General features: G+C 33.3%; 2 protein-coding genes across 4 annotated transcripts; both read left to right on the top strand.

The window, feature by feature from the left end:
• The first annotated feature begins 46 nt into the window (after positions 1-46).
• On the top strand, positions 47-2,953 carry LOC123311916 (mRNA cap guanine-N7 methyltransferase). Its single transcript, XM_044896043.1, has 3 exons — positions 47-889; positions 1,881-2,522; positions 2,612-2,953. Exons 1-3 carry the CDS (start codon positions 169-171, stop codon positions 2,686-2,688), a joined length of 1,440 nt encoding a protein of 479 aa, XP_044751978.1. The 5' UTR covers positions 47-168; the 3' UTR covers positions 2,689-2,953.
• A 2,099-nt stretch (positions 2,954-5,052) lies between these two features.
• LOC123310905 (DNA topoisomerase I, mitochondrial) lies at positions 5,053-21,378 on the top strand. Of its 3 annotated transcripts, XM_044894595.1 has the most exons (7): positions 5,053-5,214; positions 5,533-6,142; positions 7,653-7,957; positions 14,841-14,870; positions 15,219-15,634; positions 16,955-17,427; positions 20,051-21,378. In XM_044894595.1, exons 1-7 carry the CDS (start codon positions 5,173-5,175, stop codon positions 21,253-21,255), a joined length of 3,081 nt encoding a protein of 1,026 aa, XP_044750530.1. In that variant the 5' UTR covers positions 5,053-5,172; the 3' UTR covers positions 21,256-21,378. The 3 variants fall into 3 exon arrangements, with proteins under 3 accessions (XP_044750530.1, XP_044750528.1, XP_044750529.1); XM_044894593.1 differs by lacking the exon at positions 14,841-14,870; XM_044894594.1 differs by lacking the exons at positions 5,053-5,214; positions 5,533-6,142; positions 7,653-7,957 and having other exon boundaries at positions 14,711-14,870.

Below are 21,378 nucleotides of genomic sequence, written 5' to 3'. Positions count from 1 at the left end.
TAATAAACAAAGATATTACACATAATACATAATATCTTTGGTAATAAAAATGTGTATTTTATGTTTTGAGTTGTTAATAATATAGTGGATTTTATTACTATTATCAACGTTATTATATCAATTATTGCAAGATATCATCAAATTTGTTGATCATTGCAGAAGAGGAGGATGTCATCGCAAAAAGAGGTAGTGTTGGAAAATGCAGAAAATAATTATTCTGAGGAAAATACATCAACTGAAGACTTGGAGAAGGCATTAATGGTGGCTGCTGCAGATGCTTATTGGACTAACGATTCACTTGACAACCATTGTGGACGGAATTCGATAGAAGAAAATGAAAAAGAAATTGATAAACCTGAAGTAGATGCCCCATCAAACAAACGAAAAGCTGAAGATACCATAGTAGCATCTGATACTTCATTTGAATCGAAAAAAGTTATTGAGCATAATGCCGGAACTTCTAATGTTTCTTCCAAACGTAGCTTTTCCGAGTATGACGATGAAGCAAGTTCTAAAAGAATCAAGATTGCTGATGAATCCTTTGAAGGTGAAGGTTATGCCAAAGTAGTAGCTTCTCATTACAACAAATTGGAAGAAAAAGGTTTACAAGAAAGAAACAAGAGTAGAATAGTATATATGAGAAATTTTCATAATTGGATAAAAAGTATGCTGATCAATGAATATTTAACCAAAATCAAGGCTTCAAAAAAATATAATGCACCATTAAGAGCTTTAGACATGGGATGTGGTAAGGGAGGTGACTTACTTAAATGGAGGAAAGGCAATATATCACATTTAATTTGTAGTGATATAGCATTAGTCTCTTTGGATCAATGTAAAAATCGATATAGCGATATGAAAAATAGAAGTGCTAGAGATAGAAATGGAGGTAAGTTATTTATTGTATTGGGGTTATGAAGAAGTTCTCATTGTTTTTTGTCTTGAAAGGATGATATAACCTACTTTTTTCAATGTATTGGCCATTACTAGCCATTACCTTCTGCCATATTTCAGACAGCATTTGTATTCCACTCCTGAAACACAAAAAGTCTTTTGAAGCGCTCCAGTCCTCAATCCAGAGCCATGGGTCATCAGTGGAACAAATGACAATGTTAGGAATCGATATCTGGTACAACAATCCTTATTGTTGAAGTATAATTTGTTAATTTTGAAGTAGCAGAACCAATCTCTACATGTTGTTTCTGCATAGTTACTGTAATTTTTCCCAAGAATCAGATGCAGTTTTTTTTTTTAATAATAAGATAATGAAATTCATTGCTAGAAGGGTTTTGATGGTTTGAAATTCGACATGTTTGACTAGAGCAAAACATTGTTTACACTTTGAAGATTCAACAAATACTAACATTTGTATTGTCAAGACTGCATAAGTACAGACATAAAATGGCAAACATGTTGAGGAAAACAGCGAGAACTTATTCAAATACATTGTAGATTATTAACACGTTGACTGCGTTATGTATTTTTCAAGATTCGTTTACCGTGCGGTATCGGTCCCTGGAGACCGATACCAGAGCTTTCCTCTCGTGAGGTTTAGGTCGCGGGTGACCGATATCTAAAATATTTTTCAATGCCATATTGTGTTAGATTCCTCGAACGTTACCATTTAATTCGGAAAGTCTTAGCTTACTATATAAATCATAGGTTTTGAGCATTCTGAAAGTTATGAAGTTAGCACATGAGGAAATATTGGATCTCACTTCATCGCACCAGAAAAGAGATTCGTATCGGTCCCCGGGGACCGATATCGCAGTCAACGTGTTAAAATTACCTAGCTAGGTTAGAAATGCTCATCTAAAAAATTGATAATATTAATTGCTAATTTTTACACATTTACAAGACTTGTGAAATTGTCCTTTTAGGTAACTTATTCAGTATTGAATACATATCAGCAGACTGTTCGAGAGTCAGATTGAGAGAAAAATATTCTGACCCATCAGCAAAACTAGATATTGTGAGTTGCCAATTTGCATTCCACTACAGCTTCGAATCTTTACCTCAAGCAGAATGTATGCTTAGGAATGCTAGTGAATGTCTTCAAGCAGGAGGATATTTTATTGGTACCATTCCAGATGCTAATGAACTTGTATCAAGAGCAAAAAAAAACAATTCAAATAGTTTTGGAAATGATGTTTACAAAGTAATTTTTGATTGTGACATGAATAAACCTCCACTATTTGGTGCTAAATATAATTTTTATTTGGATGGAGTAGTTGACTGTCCTGAGTTTTTGGTTCATTTTCCAACATTTATTGAATTGGCCAAAAAATATGGTCTCAAACTTGTTGCAAAGGAAAAGTTTTATGACTTTTTCAACAGAATGAAAGAGGAGGGAGGAAAATTATTGAGTAATATGGGTAGTTTAGAAACATATCCACCATTTCATAGCTCTAATTTAGTTGGAACATCCCAAGGAGATTATGAACATGCTGATAAGTTTTTAAATCAGCAAAAGAAAAATATGAAAATAGGTACCCTCTCTAAATCTGAATGGGAGGCCTCTTGTAAGTATTCTATAACTAATAAATTGATTTGAAAAAAATCTTCTGACATATAATTTGTGTTAAAATATTCTCTCTCTTATCTGTTTCAGCCATTTACTTAACCTTTGCTTTTCAAAAAGTGAAAAATACTTGGAACCCAGATGGAACACCATGTTATGAAATATAAAATATCATGGTTTCAGAGAAATCCTCTGATGGTTGTTATATAACCAGAAGCTTGGGCAGTTTTTACTTTTATATTCAGTGAACGACTGAAACAGCATTCGTTGAAACCTTAGATCATATATTTTTGAATATATATGTGAAATTATTTCTATTACTTCGTTGTTTAACAGATTTTACCTTCCCTTATGTGTTTGTAAAGAAACCATTGAATTTGAAGTTTTATTGTAAATGATATCTAATGATTAAAACAATTGTTTTTAAATGCACACTTTATTTTATTTGAAATGAAATGTATCTATCATAATATTTTCGTATTTTTTATTTTTGAAATAAAATCAAGTGGGAAAATTTTAATTGAAAAAAATATGTAATTGCAAGTGCATTGAGCGGATTGACATTCATTAATAACATGATAAATTATCCATAATCAAGAAGATATAGGATATTTCCTTGGCCATAATATGGTTTATCAAACTTTATGTTCACAACCAGAAACGAAGGAATGGAACACAGATATCTATATAGGTAATATTGAAAATGATATCAGATATTTTAGAAAAAATCTTTTTTCTACAAGCGTGCGCGTTCAACCTTTTTCCCGCACGCATTTCAAGTTGCAAAGAGTCACTTTTCCAAAACGTGCGGGAAAAACGCCTGCTATTTCTTTCCCGCACGCATTTGCGTGCGGGAATGGATTAGCAGGGGTTCTGCTTCGCATCGTTCGGGCAACGGCAGTTTCGTGCGGGCAAGTATCACTTTCCGAACTTGATAGGAAAATAACTATTCTGAATGTTGGATAAGGTGCAGTATTCTACTTGCAAATTTTGGCTGTTACTCACTGGGAAAAAAATAGCCAACATAATATGCTAGTTGAAAAATATACTATTATGTATTAGGTTTGTCATTGTGGAATTAAGAGGGAAGAACAGAATCAACCCATGATTCAATTTGGTCTTAATGCTGAGGGTCTTTTGTGTAATATTTATCTTCCTTTTTGCAAATAGTATTGCCTAGGATCGGTATAGGATGTCAATGTCAAGCCTAATATTGATCAATATATAATATATGTATATCATATTATATTATCCTGATTCTCCTTAGGTACCAAAGTACCCCTCAGAAGCTCTGTGAGCTTGTAAAAGTTCAGAGAACCAGTTGTGTTCTGTGTGGGCTTTGTTACTGTGTCCTTACGATTACGAATCCTGATAAAATTCAAGTTGTGATGAGTGTAACGCTTTCGCTCATAACTTTTCATTACAGTTCATCAAATGGCAAAATTGAAGAGATAAAATAATGCAATAAACCGTATAATTTACTTGTCACTTCTTGAATCTTTACGGACACGATTTACCAAACGCCGAAGATTATACCTATATCAGAGACAACCTCTTTGCTCTGCCTATATATAATCTTTGCGTCAAGGCGTTTTTTAAAGTCTAGGAGACAATGCATGTCGAGTTGTTCATAGTGAGGTCATAGATATTTAAATATTAATTTGCATTTAATTCAAACTGACAGTTCGTGATAGAGCATTCGAAATATTGGTCAGTTCTCCTCTAAATTTCTTGTTTTATCCGCCATTCCCAAAAATAATGCTTTCGCAAAGTTTAACGGTTTGTACGGATGGCTACTCCATTCGAAGTTTATTGAATTTTGATGACGAAATTATATGCTTAGATGTCTTGCAAGCATCGCTCTCCAACAGTATAAAAAGTTTAGAAGGTGAGTATATATACTTCCCGAAATTAAAACTTCTTTTTATAAAGTTTCGAGCTCACGAACTTTCTTAACGAATTCATATTGATTATAAATAGTTATTTTCATTTGATGTTTTCTTCATTATTATTTTAATTTAATTTCTGCTGATAAACTAAGCAAAAAACAAAGAGAAATAAGCAGGAAAATACATAGGAAGAACGCTCATAACGCTCATATTCTTTTCATTTCCGAATTCTGTATCTTTTTTCTACATTTTCCCAGAAAAAACGAACGTCCATAAGTAGGAATTAAAACTATTTTAATAAATAAAACGCAATGTCGCATAAAAGGAAAAGTTCCACAATTTAAGATATAAAAATAAGTCACAATTATAAGAATCAATTTTCAAACATCAAAGTTCCCGAATTATTGCTCCATAATTAATTGGACTGTATTTCTATGGTTCTTTATTTACAATAAAATATTTGTACATAATTTTGGAGCCACCACATCATCATAATGACTGTAGAAAGCGACTGTGATATGAAATTCATTCAATGAAATGAAAATGGTGTATTTTTTATTTGAAAGGCCCGCTATAAAAGGTTAATGGCTTCATATTCCCGCGACTGCGTATTATGGCTAGACGCATACTTGCAACCTGTTCGAGAATGATTCGGTAACTCTACGAACGAAATTCTATCACTCGAATTCTGTCAGTCAGAAAACGGACTTCTGTCTGTTTTGTTGTGTATCACACAGACTGAATTTTTAATGCTTGGACATTATGGAAACTGAAAATTCAACAAATGGAGAGGTTTTGAAATCGGTGAGTACATATTTAAACATAATTTTGTTAGTTCTTTCGATTGCATTTTATTTAATACATGTTTACTATAATTTAAAGTAAGTTTGTTCGAAGATTTCATAACGCATCCGAAAATTTTCTAAGTCCCAACATGGCGTCAGATTCTAAGTCCCACCACGTAGAGTAAAATATTGTTCTTGTTAGTGAAAATGGTTGAGATATTGTTGAGAATTCAGTGTTTTCGAAGTAATCCTGTTATATTTCATCTTCCCTCATGTAGATTTCTTTGAATTTTTTGAAAACACACGAAATTTATCATGAGCACGTTTTCGGTTTCAGGACTCAAACTTCGATAATTCCAATAAAAATCATGTGAATGGATTAAACGGGTATTCTTCAGACAAGCACAAAAATGAAAAATCAGAACATAAAAGTAAACATAAGGACAAAGATAGAGAAAGAGATAGGGATAAGGACAAGCACAAAAGTAAAGATCATAAAAGTTCCAGTAGGGATAAAGATAAACATACTAGTTCTAAGGACAAGGATCGTCATAGTTCTCACAAATCTTCTAGCAGAGATAAAGATAAGGAGAGAAGTGACAAGGATAAGGATAAAGACAGACATAGGGACAAAGACAAGCACCGAGATGACAAAAAGCATTCTTCCTCATCTTCTAAGGATAAAGACCGAAAAGACAAGGATAAAGATCATAAAAGTTCTCACGACAAGGACCACAAATCATCAAGTAGGGATAAGGAACACCGGGATAAAGACAGAGACAAGGATCGTGATAGGAGTAAACATAGCTCATCTAAAGACAAAGATAAAGAGAGGGATAAAGAGAAGTCTAGGCATAGCAGCTCAAAGGACAAGCACCGTGACAAAGATAAGGACAAACATTCCAGTTCAAAAGATAAAGAGAAGAAGGAAAAGAAAGAGAAAATAGGTGAGGTGAATTATTGTATGTATCTATTAGCAGTAAAGCATGTGAAGAGGCATTTTTATATTTATGAATTGGTGCCTAAACCCATTTTCATTATACGATATTGTGGTGCAAGAACTAAAAATGAATACTTGTTTCAATTTTATTATTTATATTGATTCTTCCAGGTACCAAGGTGGTACCTCTCAGGAACTCTCTAAAGTGGTTGTTTGAATTGAGTGGACCAGTTGTGTTCTATATAGGCTTCATTATTATGTCTTTACGCCAACTTAGGCACAGCATTGTCAATTTTCAAGTCGTTTATTATCAACATATCCTTATACTCGCAAATTAATTTTTCTTATGTCCTAAAGTTAACACTCACAAAAAAAGTTCAAATACCTATTTTAAATATTGTTGGCACCTATTTAATTCTTATTATGTGAGTGGCTCAGAGGAAAAGTGATCTAACTACAATTAAGTGAAATTTTGGAAATGAAGGTTTTACGTTTCAATTGATTGAAAAACCGCATTGATAGGTATGGAAAATTTTGTTGAGAGGAAAAACATTAAATGGGTATAACTTGGTCAAAACGACGATTTGACTCATACCACTCATAAGAAGAATAATATGCAACCTTTGGTACCCAAATATCGGTATAACTCAAAAATCGGAATTTGTGACTTATACCACTTTTCCTCTGACCGGATCATGTGTTAACTGTTATTTGAAAGCACAATAAGTTCCTTTAGAGTATATTACCTCTTAATGAGTGTCTAATAACTATAAATATAATAATACTTGTAGCATGTGTTATATTATACAGGTGCTTCTAAATTGATGTGAACAATTTGAGAAGGTGATACTTCATCAAAAATTAAGAGCAAACTCTCATATAATTTTTGTTGAAGCTCCTTTCTCTGCACTTCAAAACTGGGAAAACATTTTGTTCTTATCGTGTAAATAATTGTTTTAAGTATGACAACTGACAAAATACTTGACAACTTGATGCACACTACATGTGCAGTGTTGCAAAGTTTGAGAATTGAGATATTTAGCAGTCGCTTGTTTTCTTATGAACGCTATGGAATACTATTTTTTGCGGAAGTCACCCTTTTATTATAAGTTAGCTATATTATACACTAAAAATATATAGTATTTGAAATACCAGTTGCAAATTACACATCTCGAAATTAATTCTATTACAAATATCAAATATTGATTTGTATATCAATTACATATTTAAATTCGAATACTGCCCAATGCTGCATGAAGGTAACAATACAACCACATTTCATTTGCTGAGATGTGATTAGGTAGCACTTGAATCAATATTTTTATTGCTTGGGCAAACTGAATTGAAATTGAATGTCCTTAGATTTTCTGATAGGTGCTCAAAAACTCAAAAGTAATTCATTTTTGCATTGATGTGGTGTACAAATTACTTCAAACTTTCCATAAAAATTTCAATTCCGTCAATTCTCTAAGGAAAGTATCTACTTTATTGAATATTAAATATATTTTCCTTTTCAGAGGAGCAAAAAGAGGAAGTGTTCGAGTCCAAGAGAGAACCTGATTCTGCCGCTGAAGATTCAGTCAATAATGAATCTATGGATGATGATGATGATTATAAGCTTAGTATTAAAGAAGACATTAAAGATGAACCGGACTCTCAAGATGAGGCAGATAATATAAATCTTTCCCAAGCCAGCAGTTGTGATTACAGCATGTCGCAATTCAGCAAAAATGAACCAGCCTTTGAAGATGGGGAAGATGATGGAGTGAAGTCTGAGGTCAAAGAAGAACCCGAAGAAGAGTCTGATGAAGATATTCCTCTGGTATGTAGATGAATTTCGTTCAAATCCTTTGTGGATATCATTCTAACAGTCAAGTTACATATTATGGCTTTCATCATTCACAACACTACTAACCCTTTCATTGTGATAAATGAGCACCATCTTAGAATTAGTAAAGCTAGAACTTGAAGTGGAATAGTTCCTGTATATGTTCCAACCTTTTCAATAAATGAAGGCGTAGCACATCACATAATGGGAAAAAGCCAAATCTAATCAGTGAAAATATGAATAAAAGTGTTGAGGGGATATATGAAAAGTTCAGATGCATATCTGTGATGCAGCAGATAAAGAATTGACATGGGACACTTAACAATGGACCAATTGAAACTGGTAACTGGTAGAGACTTATGTCCTGGTTGGTCCATTGTCAAATGAGCCATTCCTCTCTGCTCTATCCTGGATATGCATAACCGAATTCACTAAGTGTTTATTCTCAATACCAACCTGAATTGCGCAACAAAATCTAATGGACTTCAACATATTTCCTATTTTCCGCTACCGCCCAAGATGTGAAAAATTTTTGAATCAGGTATACAATCACTTCAATATCTTATCACAAAAGATCACTAATAATTTCTATAGTATATTATATGAATTACAAAAGTATTTGAACTGAAGAAATAGTTGGCAAATGAACCAGCATTGAGAAATGTGGGTTATGTATCTTCCTTATTGTAGTTTTTGCAATTTTTTTATCACATTAAATATGGCGATAGCAGAATTGCGATATGTAGTTCTTTTGGTTTTTCAGGCACAAGGAGGATTTGAGAAGTATAATTTCTCAGACACTCCTCGTTCTCATATATCTTTAAACTTATTGAAGAAGTTAAAACTTGTCCTGATAGAATTTTTTCCGTAAAATCCAGTGACATAGTTTTTTTCCTAACTGCTTTTGTTTTTTAGTTATGAAACAATAGGGTTTTTATGGAACCTGTATATTATTCTCTATATTAATTAGGCATGAAGTGGGATTTCCAAAATTATAATTGTGATCAATTATTTTTAAAAAACAAGATCAGAATTCAAGATTCCCTTAAAAAAATTATTTTGAGTAAGATTCAATTATTCATCATAATAATTTAGTTGAATTGCTGTATATATATATATATATATATTCTTTTGATACAGAGCATTACAATCTTTAACAGCAAACAATAATTACAGCATGTGTATGAGATACAGTTTTAGCAGAGGTTAGGGTAAACGGGGTACCATACAAATTGCTGTATGATACAAGAGCTTCGGGAAAAGCCTCAGTATAAAAACCCTTTCTCCCCGTGAGTGTAGTGGATTGTAATTGTTCATGAAATAAGCTGAAATATTCCATATTGAAGGGCATCTCGAACTGCAAAAATTGATTCTTTCTCCAACAAAAATGAAAATTCAGAAAGTCTTCTCCAAGATACCAGAAACTTTTATCTGAAATAGAGAGAAAACAAAAGCAGAAAAAGGTAAAATAATAAAATTGGATTCAATATGTCAGATTGACCTAAAATTGACAATCCAATTCAAAAAAGATTCGGAAACTGCATGTATAGCTCTAAAACCATCCTGAAATTTATAAATCGGACAATGATTAACCAGATGATTTATGGTTTCTTCTGGTTCTCCGCATTCACAACTAGGGCTTTCAAATGAAATCCACTTGAAAAGCATACTATTGCAACGTCCGTGACCTGTTCTTAGACGATTCAGAATACACCATATTTTCCTGGGAAGATCAAAACCAGGAACTCCATTCAAGGGATCAGTAACTAATTCTTTATTGAAAATAGTGCACCTATTCCATTAGACTGCCAAAGGACTTTGTCCCTATTCGAATTAAGAAAAGAGTTGGACCATAAAGGTTTACGCGACTTCAGTCTTGGAATCGTATTTTCCGGAATGTAGGATAGAATTGGAAAAGAGTCGGGATAGGATTGGAATTTTTTCCAGGAATTCATAACCGCAGTCTGTCTACGAATATGAGGTGGTAGAATGTTTTTTTTTCTATTCATCTAGGAAGTACAGACATTAATGTTTACAAAGAATGGGTATCTAATCTAATTGGCATTCTTTCAAAAATTTCAATGTTGCTTCAATTTGCGTTGCTGAGTTGAGGTTGTCCTTTAAATTTTCTTTGAGTCCCATTCGACGACGGATTTCATCATAATGTGGACAGCGTGATAGAAGGTGTTCTACAGTTAAACGAGCTTCTCGACAGTATTCGCATATAGGATGTTCTTCTGATGACATCAAGTAGCCGTGTGTAAGCCTGGTGTGTGCTATTCTTAGTCTCCTAATTACTATTTCGTCCTTTCTATTGAGACTGATTTTTAGCGGGGAATCGATTTCAGGTTGGATTGCATGTAGCTTGTTATTGCTGCTATTCCATTTGGTTTGCCAGTCTCGAAGGGATTTCAATTTTATTGTCACCTTTAGGTCTGAGTGCAACTGAAAGTTTGTGATGGGAAGATCAGAGGATCGTGCCAGTTTCGCGGATTGGTCTGCAACTTCGTTTCCTTCTATACCCACATGAGATGGCATCCAAATTATGGTCGTAGAGATGTTTTTGTTGGTTTTAAGTATATGGCATCGTTCCTGAATTTTTTGTATTTGTGGGTTATTAGAATAGAATGTTTGAAAGAACTGGTAACCATTGAATAGGTGAAGATCTAATAGTTCCTAGATATTTCGGATTGAAGTTATGTTCCAAAAAAGAATGACCGAAAACTACACTCAATTTTCTATATTTTTTATGATTATTCAAATGAAAACACGAAACCTCGGTGTTATTTGGGTTAGGACGCAAACGCCACTCCAAAAAGTAATTCTTCAAAATTTCTAAATCTGTAGATAGATTATTCTCTATGCATCCAAAATCAGAATGACGGTATGCGAGGGCTATATCATCAGCGTAAATAAATTTCTCAGAAGAAATCGTAGGGATATCACACAGATATAAATTGGAAAGAAGAGGTACTAAAATTGATCCTTGTGGAAGACCATTATTCAAAATTTTGAAATTACTACAGTTATCATCTACAAAAACACGAAACCATCTATCTGACAGCATGTTTTCCAGTAAGCGAACCATCTTTCCACACTGATGAGTATAAAGTTTGAAAATCAAACCGTTCTTCCATACTGTGTCATATGCGGCAGATAAATCTACAAATGCTGCTCCTGTTTTCAATTTATTATTGAAACCTGTTTCAATGAAAGTGGTGAGGCTTAGAACCTGATCACAGCAATTTCTATTTTTCCTGAAACCCCCTTGACAATTTTGGAAAGCGTCTTCTAGAGTTGATTCAATCCTAAAGAGAATTAGCCTCTCTAAAATTTTAAAAGGAGCACTCAATAAACTAATTGGTCGGTAGCTACTGGGATTAGAAGAATTCTTTCCACGTTTCAAGATTCCTATGACTTTCGCTTTTCGGAACTCGGCGGGAAAATTGCCAGTATTTAGAATATTATTATAAAAAGATAACACCGGTCAACACCAAATTTGACTATGAATGCAAAACATAAAAATTCGATATCTTAGATCCTAATTAGACGAAAAAAAAATGTATGGCATGAAAATGTTTGCTTCTATGTTCAGGAGACTGATTCAACGACATTTTTCGAAATCTCTGATTGGAATTTTTATTGAAAATAAAACTATTGAAATAAATATGTTTATTATTTTTATTAAGTTTTACTATTAAATAAACTTACAAAAAAGTGAAAAATAATTTAAGAGTGCACGCTTTTACTTGTTATTTTATGTTCATAACTATACTTCATTCAAATTTATTTTAGCAGTCAGTTGGCCATGAAATAATTTTCTCAAGTTTTTGTAACTAGAACGAAGTTAGGTTGGCACTCATGAAATGTCGTTAATGTCATAACGCCGTTGCCACAATATCAATTTTTATTACGAAAATTCGAAAATGTCGAAAGTGATTGAAAAAAGAGACAGGGTTTCAGGAAGTGCTATTTAGAATTCAGGTCCGCTCATTCAAATAGTTATACCCTGATATTCTAAAATCCACAATACGTCAGACGGTAGCGAACATATTCAATGTAAGAGAATTTATATAATGTTTCATCTGAATCTAAACAACTTATATTTCAGCTGAATATTTCCACAATCAGAAAGATTGTGAATGAAGAGGATGACAAAGAATTTCCTTCTATTGGGAGACCCAAAAAAGTGGTGGCATTTGAGAATTTTTTATTTGAGTGAAGTAATGCGAAAAATTTACTATAGGATTTTCGATAAATATCATCGGAGAATAAGTTCCCTAAAATGGATTTTTCTATTTTTCATTTGACTTGTCCTATACAATGTAAATGTCTTAAGGTACTAATAAATACCTAATTATTATTATTACATCAATGTATTAAGATGAATAGCCACAAATACGCGCCAGTTGTACTGTTAATTGTTAATTCATGTGAAATTTTTGTTCAACGGTGAAGTTTTGCATCTTAACTTGAAACTACCTTTAATTCCTTTTACTTATATATTGATGCAAGATGATTTTTGTTGAAGAATTTAACATTTTGTAATTATCTGTTAATTCCTTCGGGAGATACCCATTCCCAACAACTGCATCATATGCATTTCATCTTCGGGTTAATATTTTTGAAATCTACAAATGATGTAAGCCAAAGAAGATAACGAACATTATTAACTCTCCTCAAGCTAGTGCATATTATGATATTATACTGATCTCTTGTATTTTCCATACAAATAACTGGATTTGGTATGCCTTCAAACATTTTTTATAAACTTCAATTATGTTCGTCACATATTTTCCGAAGAGATTCGACATTGTGATAAAATACGTAATAACAGAAACTTTTACGTAGAACGGGCAACATAGCGTTGATTTAAAACCCAAAAATGTTTTGACAAGCTTCATAACCCCACATTTTCGTACTATACAGAGTGAAATGTGTCAAATTTCCATGGCCAACCGACTGCTAAAATAAAATTGAATGAAGTATACTTTATCTTACTAAACCCCCAAACATCTTTCACAATAACTATGTACAAGCAACATGTGGAACACATGGCTTGTCTTGATTCCAAACAGGAAAATCAAAATATGCTTCATAGGGAACGTGAGATGTCTTTAATTTGTATTTCAGGTTTCGAATTTTAATAAAATTTACCACATAAAACAAAATGCATCATCATCGTATTTACACTTTCTTGACGACATTTGAAGTTTGTCTGGGCTTATTATGCAAACTGCATAATTAACCGGAATTATTAGTATAAAAGATATAAAAGACAACGCTCGCTGGCCTAAATGCTTGATGAATTCCGGATAAATTCCGTCGAAACCTGCAGCTTTTCGAGATTTGGAAGATTTTATTGCTGCTTTTAATTCATCCATATTGAATGGATTAGAGATGACATCCACGGCTGGAGTTGATGTCCTGAAAGTTTATGCTTCATGTCTTTAATTTTTGATTGAATTGAATCGAGTTTGAAAGTGTAAAAAGTATAATAATCAGTCATATAGATTTTGTTGTCAACAAATTTCAGCCATATCCTTGTACATACCTATTAATTGCGACACAAAAGAAAATTCTTAGCTTGTTTTTAAAAATAAAATAATTATGTATTTTTGGAAAGCCCACTTCATACCTAATGAATATAGGAAATGATATACATTGTGTTCTATTTTAATAACATGTATGCTTCATAACTACAAAATAGAAGGTTAGTCAGTGGATTCTACTAAAAAAATTCCATCAGAACAACTTTTAACTTCCTCGATAAGTTCAGAGATGTCTGAGATAGGAGGGGTGCCTGAAAGTGATACTTTTCTTCAAGTCCACCCCTTGTCTCAAAAACCAAAAGGGCTATCAACATTCGGCTTGCGCCATTTTCAATTTCATAAAACAGTAGCAGACTATGGCGAAAACCGCAATCCTCTATCTCTGCAGATATCAGAGATACTCATGTTAGTGTGAGAAGTGATTCGATTTTGTTTCACCTGTTTTGGGGATATGGGATCAGTTTCTTTTTTTTTGATGTAGCGCTATTTATTTTTGAAATAATTTATTATTTGAAATAATTTGAGTACATTTTGGCAAATGTGTTGTGTTACCTACAATTAATGGCTTTTGTTACATTTTCAAGCGATTATCGGTGTTTGAAAAACTATTAGTTTTGGGAGTGTAAAACTTTTATTTCTTCACAATATGTTTTTAAAGACAGTCAAAAGTTGCAGGATAGAATTCGGTGTTGTTGAACTATCACAGATGTTAGAATTTGAAACAAAACTAAATCTCCTACCTTAGATTGCAACTATAAATATCAGATGAACGGTTGCCACAAATAGAGCTAACAGTTTTATGTGAGCATGTATTAGGATACAAATGATTCTGTTCCAGTCGGTTCTTTAGATATTCTTCACCTCCGTTCAATTGAATTTATCATATTAGATATTTCATCAACTGTGTTTTATTGAATTCATCCTGAAGTGAATACAACAGGAATTATCAAAGAATTAAATTTTCCATCAACACATTTTACACTGTTGAAAATTTGGCGGAATTGTTTTAACAAAGAGAATTAAATAAAGTGCAAATTGCAAATATTGTTGATCCTGTTGATCGATGGAGATTAAAGATAACTAGAATCAGTGATCTATATCAACGCAGGACAAAATACAACAAAAGGGTATCATGGGTATCATCTGATACCCTGTGATAAGACTCAATCAAGTATGTACTCCCAAACTGGGGATTTTTTCACAACCAGATTAATATAACCAGTGAAGCATTTACTGAAGTAAATTCTGAATTATCAGCATATTTTCACATAAAAAATACTCCCAAACTTAAATTTTTGTTCTGAACTACTACTTAAATATTTCAGAGGAGCTCTTTCCACAACAGAGCCCGATTGGTAGGTCTCACTTCTCAATTATGTGTGTAGTTGTGGTTTGATGTGTTTATGTTCAACAAGTTTTTTCATTTGCTTATTAATACTTTCTTTCAATTTTTTTTTCTTTTTTATTTTTTTTTTTTTTTTGAGAAATGAAGGGTTCAACAATGGGAAGTGTGATTTTGAACAGTCATCTTTGATACTTGTAAAAAGACAAAATTATCGAAAGAATGCAACCTCTTGTGAAACCCTTTATATTTAAATGTTACATTCATTTGGACATTTGCCTTCTGCATTCTATTTTTACATAAATTAATAAATGTATGTCATAAAAGCTTGTCTCCTCCAATAAGTTTTATTGTTTTTCAGTCTTCGCGAATGTCCAATGCCAAGCGAAAACTGGATGACTCCGAAGATGAAGAAGATGTTCCACTTTCAATGAGAAAAAAACCAAAGTTGGAAGAGAAGAAGAAAAAGAAAAAAATTTTGAGTGACGATGAGGATGAAGAAGATTTTGTTCCTAAGAAGAAAGACAAAAAGCAAAAGAAGCAGATATTGAGCGATGATGAAGAGGAAGATTACAAACCAGTGAAAAAAGAGAAAAAGAGGAAGATGGAGAGCGACGGGGAAGAAGACTATTTCGAGGACATCAAAAAGAAGAAACCGCCAACGAAAGCCATGAAAAAGGAAAAACCCAAGACGGTGGTTAAAACTGAAACTAATGAAGAAGCTCCCAAAAAAGGAAGGAAGAAAAAGGAGGAAGAAGAGCAGGAGGTTTGGAAATGGTGAGTCATTCATAATTACTAACTTACTGTGTTACCATCCAAGAATATATATATATATATATAAAGGAGGCGAAATTTATTTATGAGCCTGGCAAGGTGGCTGAGGGTGGCAAGGTCAAGCTCAATGAGGGCTACCGTTTTTGTGCTCACCAGTTGGCGCCTCTGTAGTGTGAGGTCCTGAACATAGACAAACTAATGCAAGATTGTCCACGATAACTGGGATTAATGGGTTAATTTTTTATTTTTGATCATCAAATTATTCGAAAACGGCGAATTATACGATAAAATATGAAGAATACTTTCATTTTACAAAACATTTTAGAAACATTTGTTAGATAGCGTCCAACTTAGTTACAAGAGTTCGGTGGTTTGAATTTTTGTTATTTTTATGGTATGTAAGGGCTATAGTGGGAAAACTGGAAGACGTGGGTGATATCTTGTGTTCGAAAAAGATTCATCAAATAAATGAACAACTATATTCTGAAATTCATTTCATTCGACAAAACCGTTTGTGAGAACTAAAAATAATTTTTTTTAATAGTTTTTCAACAGCCTGTATCTTTTAAGCCGAGCCGATTTGGAAAAAATGGCATGAGAAAAAGTATTTCTTTTGACGTCAAGAATCTACTGTTAAAATATTTTACAAGTCAAAAACTCACCCTGTACAATTATCTCATGTTGCTTGAAATTAATAATTCATGAACCAAGATTATTTTAACAAGATACCGATTTCAAGAACAGATGGCAGTTGACGCAGAACATCGCTATCCATTATGAATATTCGAAAATCGTATTTTGAATTGACCGCGTTCTAATATGTTGACATGACGTCACAAATGCGCGATTCGAAATTTACGCTATTTCAATAATCAATATGGCGACTGTGTTATGTCGTGTTTTTATAAATGTATTAAATAAATAATTGACTGTACATGCTTTAAAATGCTTTTGAGGTCATTATGGTTGGAATACAAAAATATTGTGAAAACGAAGGTTTGTTACCGTTTTCTTTGTTCCGTTAACCGAGCACATAAAGAGGTTAGTTCATCAAATGAGCATGAACATGAAAAACAAATAAAAGTTGATCAAATTCACAACTTTGAAAGAAATCTAGTTGAATTATGTTGTAAACAGCGATCCTTCAGTGTCAAAAGGTAATATTTCTTTTTGATGTTGAAGAATATTGCGAAATACAAACTTTGGGTTTTAGGTTAAGTACTCGAACTAATTTTCAGATTTTATCTGTTACTGAATTTTTTTTTTATTATCCGATATTAGTAAGAAACAAAGGCAACTTTTGAGTCTGTATTCAACTTTTAGGTGGGAAGAAGAGAAAAAAGATGATGGTACCAAATGGACCTTCCTAGAACACAAGGGACCAGTCTTTGCTCCAGATTATGAACCTTTACCGTCAAATGTGAAATTCTTTTACAATGGGGAAGAAATGAAATTATCCGAACCTGCTGAAGAAGTAGCAGGTTTTTATGCCAGAATGTTGGATCATGACTATACATCAAAGGAAATTTTCAATACCAATTTTTTCAAAGATTGGAGGAAGGTTATGACTGAAAAGGAAAGATCTAAAATAACTGATCTGAACAAGTGTAATTTCAAACAAATGCATGCTTTCTTCATGGATCAAGCAGAAAAAAACAGAAATCGTACTAAGGAGGAAAAGCAAGCATTGAAAGAGAAAAATGAGGCTCTTGTTAAGGAATATGGTTTCTGTACGATTGATGGGCATAAAGAAAAAATTGGGAATTTCAAGATTGAACCTCCCGGTTTGTTTAGAGGTATGTATTATGGAGCTTCTATCATTTTAATAGGTTATTGATACAGTAAAATCCGGTTATAACGACATTGGGGGGACCGTGAATATTAAGTCGTTATATCCGATGGTCGTTATATCCAAAAAATTTTATAAAGAACTCAGAAATAGGATTTATCTATGTATTTTATTTTGAGATCGTAATAACTGCATACATAACGAATACAAATAGGTATATACATATGCGAGTACATGGATAAGATCATCAAATTCATACTGTAAATAAGTACATGTTACAACATCGAACTTATTTATGTACATATACAATTAAACAGTAGTAGGCTTAAAAAAATGAGTAATTTTACTTTGTTTTTTAAATCTATAATTCTCATAATAGACACGTTCAAGTCTTTGGTCAATCATAGAAATACTGTTCAATAATCTCTGGTCATTTAGTCCTTCATAAGTAACAAATTTTTTCAAAATCGATACTGCATGTAGAGCCTCGGCACATGATGGCACTGAACACAAAAAATTATCATCTTCATCGTTGTTTTCATATTCTGGCTCGCTATTGTTCTCAATATTCTTGACAATATCAGCTTCATTTAAGTCTTCGCAGGTTTCTAATTCTGTGTCAACATTTATTAGCTCCAAAAGTTCATTATCTGATAATATTGTATCAATACAACGTTGCTTAAGTTGGGCCAAGGGAATGTTATCTTCTTCATCAGAATCATTTTCATCTGTCATTTCATTTGTTGAAGTAAATCCCGTATGGCGGAAACATCCTTGAATTGTTTTAGCTGTTACCTTTTCCCAGGCAGCAGACACCATTAAAACGGCGTCTAATAGTGATATAGCAATTTTTTTTCTAGTTCTATATTTTTTATAGTTTCCAACAGTTGCATTTTACGGTAATGAGTTTTCAGTGAATTGATTACACCTTGATCCATCGGTTGTAGAACTGAAGTGCAATTTTGAGGCAAGAAACACAACTCAATTGATTTTAAATCCTCAACCCTTGGATGTGCAGGACAGTTATCCACCACTAATAAAATTCTTCTTGAGGATTTTTGTAGTTCCTTGTCCCAATCATGAAGGAATTTTATGAATAAATCGCTGGTCATCCACGATTTTTTGTTATGTTCATAAACAACAGGCAAGTTTTTCACATTCTTGAAACACCGAGGGTTTTTCGATTTTCCAATAACAAGCAATTTTCGCTTTTCACTTCCACTCATGTTTGCCGCAACCATTACAGTAATTCTGTCCTTACTCATTTTTCCGCCGGAGCATTTTTCTCCTTTAAACCTCATTGTTTCATCATAAGTCATTTTATAAAAAAGTCCAGTCTCGTCTGCATTGAAGATTTCATCGTCCGAATATCCCTTTCTGATTTCTTGAAAAACATTCTTTAACCATGATTCAGGAACAGATTTACTCACGCTTGCCGCTTCTCCCGATATTTTTCCAAAAATAATGTTATGGAGAACTCGGAATCTATTGATCCATCCCTCGGAACAATGAAAGTTTTCTTTTTTCAAAAGGATAGCAAACTCGTTAGCTTTTTGCCTTAAAATCGGGCCGGTTATGGGGACATTTTTGGTGCGTTGAATTTTGAACCACTCCAATAGGCACTTATCCAAGTTTTCATGAGGCGTCCCACGAAGTTTTTTTGATTTCAAAGTGCACTGATTAAATGCTTCCTTAATTTTTTCTCTATTTTTCCACATCGTTGAGATTGTAGAATGAGCAACTCCAAATTCCAGAGCCAACTGGCTATTGCTCTCTCCATTTTCTAGTCGAGCTATTATAGCTCCCTTCTCTTCGATTGAAAAACATTTTCTTTTCAATTTCGACGTTGAAGCCATTTAACTGTACTCACTCACTCGATGAATAAACTGAAGTTAACTAATAAAGACCGTAGCATACAACATAAAACTGGGATTCCCCTGCATCGCTTCGGTATTTCCCCGAAGATCACGTAGAGTCGATAGCGTTTGCAGCGGCGAATTGTTGCTGGTACGTCGTTATAAACGGAAGAAATATAACAAGCTTAGAAAATTTTTGTCGCAATAAGCGACTTCGTCGTTATAGTCGAAGTCGTTATGTCCGGATGGTTTTATGTTAAATTACTTAGAATTTCAAACAATTGTCGATAATTTCTTCGTTATATACGGATTTTCGTTATAACCGGCGTCGTAATAAACGGCTTTCACTGTAGTTTCTGCTTTTGGAACTTTGATTCATACATACAATACACATTCAAGATTGTAGAAACATATATCTACTATATTGCAATTATTAGAATGTAAATTATGAATTTTATAATGTTCTAATGCCTTATATCCTATAAAAGGACAGCTAAAATGTTGAGTAGAATATTTTCCTCTCATCCATCCTAAAACATTGTTTGCCGTGACAGAAGTTTAAGTCGAGTTTATGTAACTTTGAAATGATCAGTTATTACAAAAACGCACTATTTTATTGTGAAATTTTGTTTCTAACTAGAAAAGTTCGCAGAATCTATTTAATCAGAAAAAAATTCTAAGAAATTTTCAGAATTCCCGCTTAACGTCGCTAATGTTGTAGACATGAGTAGTGGCAGCAAAAATTGTCAACATATTCTTTTTCTTTTCTTTTAGGCAGAGGAGAACATCCAAAAATGGGAAAACTGAAGAGAAGGGTTGAAGCTGAAGATATAATAATAAACTGCAGTAAGGACTCAGTTGCACCCAAGCCTCCACCAGGTCACAAATGGAAGGAAGTACGACATGATCCACAGGTAACATGGTTAGCATCATGGACAGAAAATGTTCAAAATCAGGTCAAGTACATCATGTTGAACCCTAGCTCTAAACTGAAAGGTGAAAAGGACATGCAAAAATATGAAACTGCTAGGCGTTTACACAGTTGTATAGATAAAATAAGGAAGGAATATAGAGAAGATTGGAAATCTAAAGAAATGCGAGTACGACAGAGAGCGGTTGCTTTATACTTTATTGATAAGTTGGCCCTGAGAGCAGGTAACGAAAAAGATGAAGATCAAGCAGATACTGTTGGTTGTTGTTCCTTGAGATTTGAACACATTGAGCTTCATGAAAAGAAGGACGATAAGGAGTTCGTAGTAGTCTTTGATTTTCTCGGAAAAGATTCTATTAGGTATTATAATGAAGTTCCAGTGGAAAAGAGGGTGTTCAAAAACTTACAATTATTTATGGAAAATAAAAATCCTGGTGACGATTTGTTTGATCGCCTGAATACCACCATAATGAACAAACACTTGAATGAACTCATGGAAGGTCTAACAGCTAAAGTCTTCCGTACCTACAATGCCTCTTGGACACTACAACAACAACTTGATCTCCTCACCAATGAAGATGATACGGTAGCTGAGAAAATTCTATCATACAATAGGGCCAACAGAGCTGTCGCTATTCTGTGTAACCATCAACGTTCAGTGCCCAAGGGTCATCAGAAGAGCATGGAGAAACTGAAAGAGAAAATCGAGGCTAAGAAAGATGCTATTAAAGATGCAGAAAGACAAGTGAAAGACGCTAAAAGAGATGCTAACAATGGTAGTGTAAAAGAAAAGGTGGTCTATGATAAAAAGAAAAAAATGCTTGAACGACTGAAGGACCAATTGACTAAATTGGAAATTCAGGAAACGGATCGTGACGAAAACAAAACTATAGCATTAGGTACTTCCAAGCTGAATTATCTGGATCCTAGGATCAGTGTGGCATGGTGTAAAAAGTACGATGTTCCAATTGAAAAAATTTATAACAAAACTCAGCGAGACAAGTTCAGGTGGGCCATTGACATGGCTGGACCTGATTACCGATTTTAAGTTGCACATAAGTTATAGATTTTATTTAATGAATGTATTTGAATTGTATGGAATTTGTTCTTTCATAGATCATAATTTTGTAGGCAATTTTATCACCATTGTAATTATATTTACTTTATCAAG

This window comes from Coccinella septempunctata, chromosome 4 (assembly GCF_907165205.1).
Source record: "Coccinella septempunctata chromosome 4, icCocSept1.1, whole genome shotgun sequence".
Taxonomy (NCBI): Eukaryota; Metazoa; Arthropoda; class Insecta; order Coleoptera; family Coccinellidae; genus Coccinella; species Coccinella septempunctata.
This window is presented reverse-complemented; position numbering and strand designations above follow the sequence as displayed.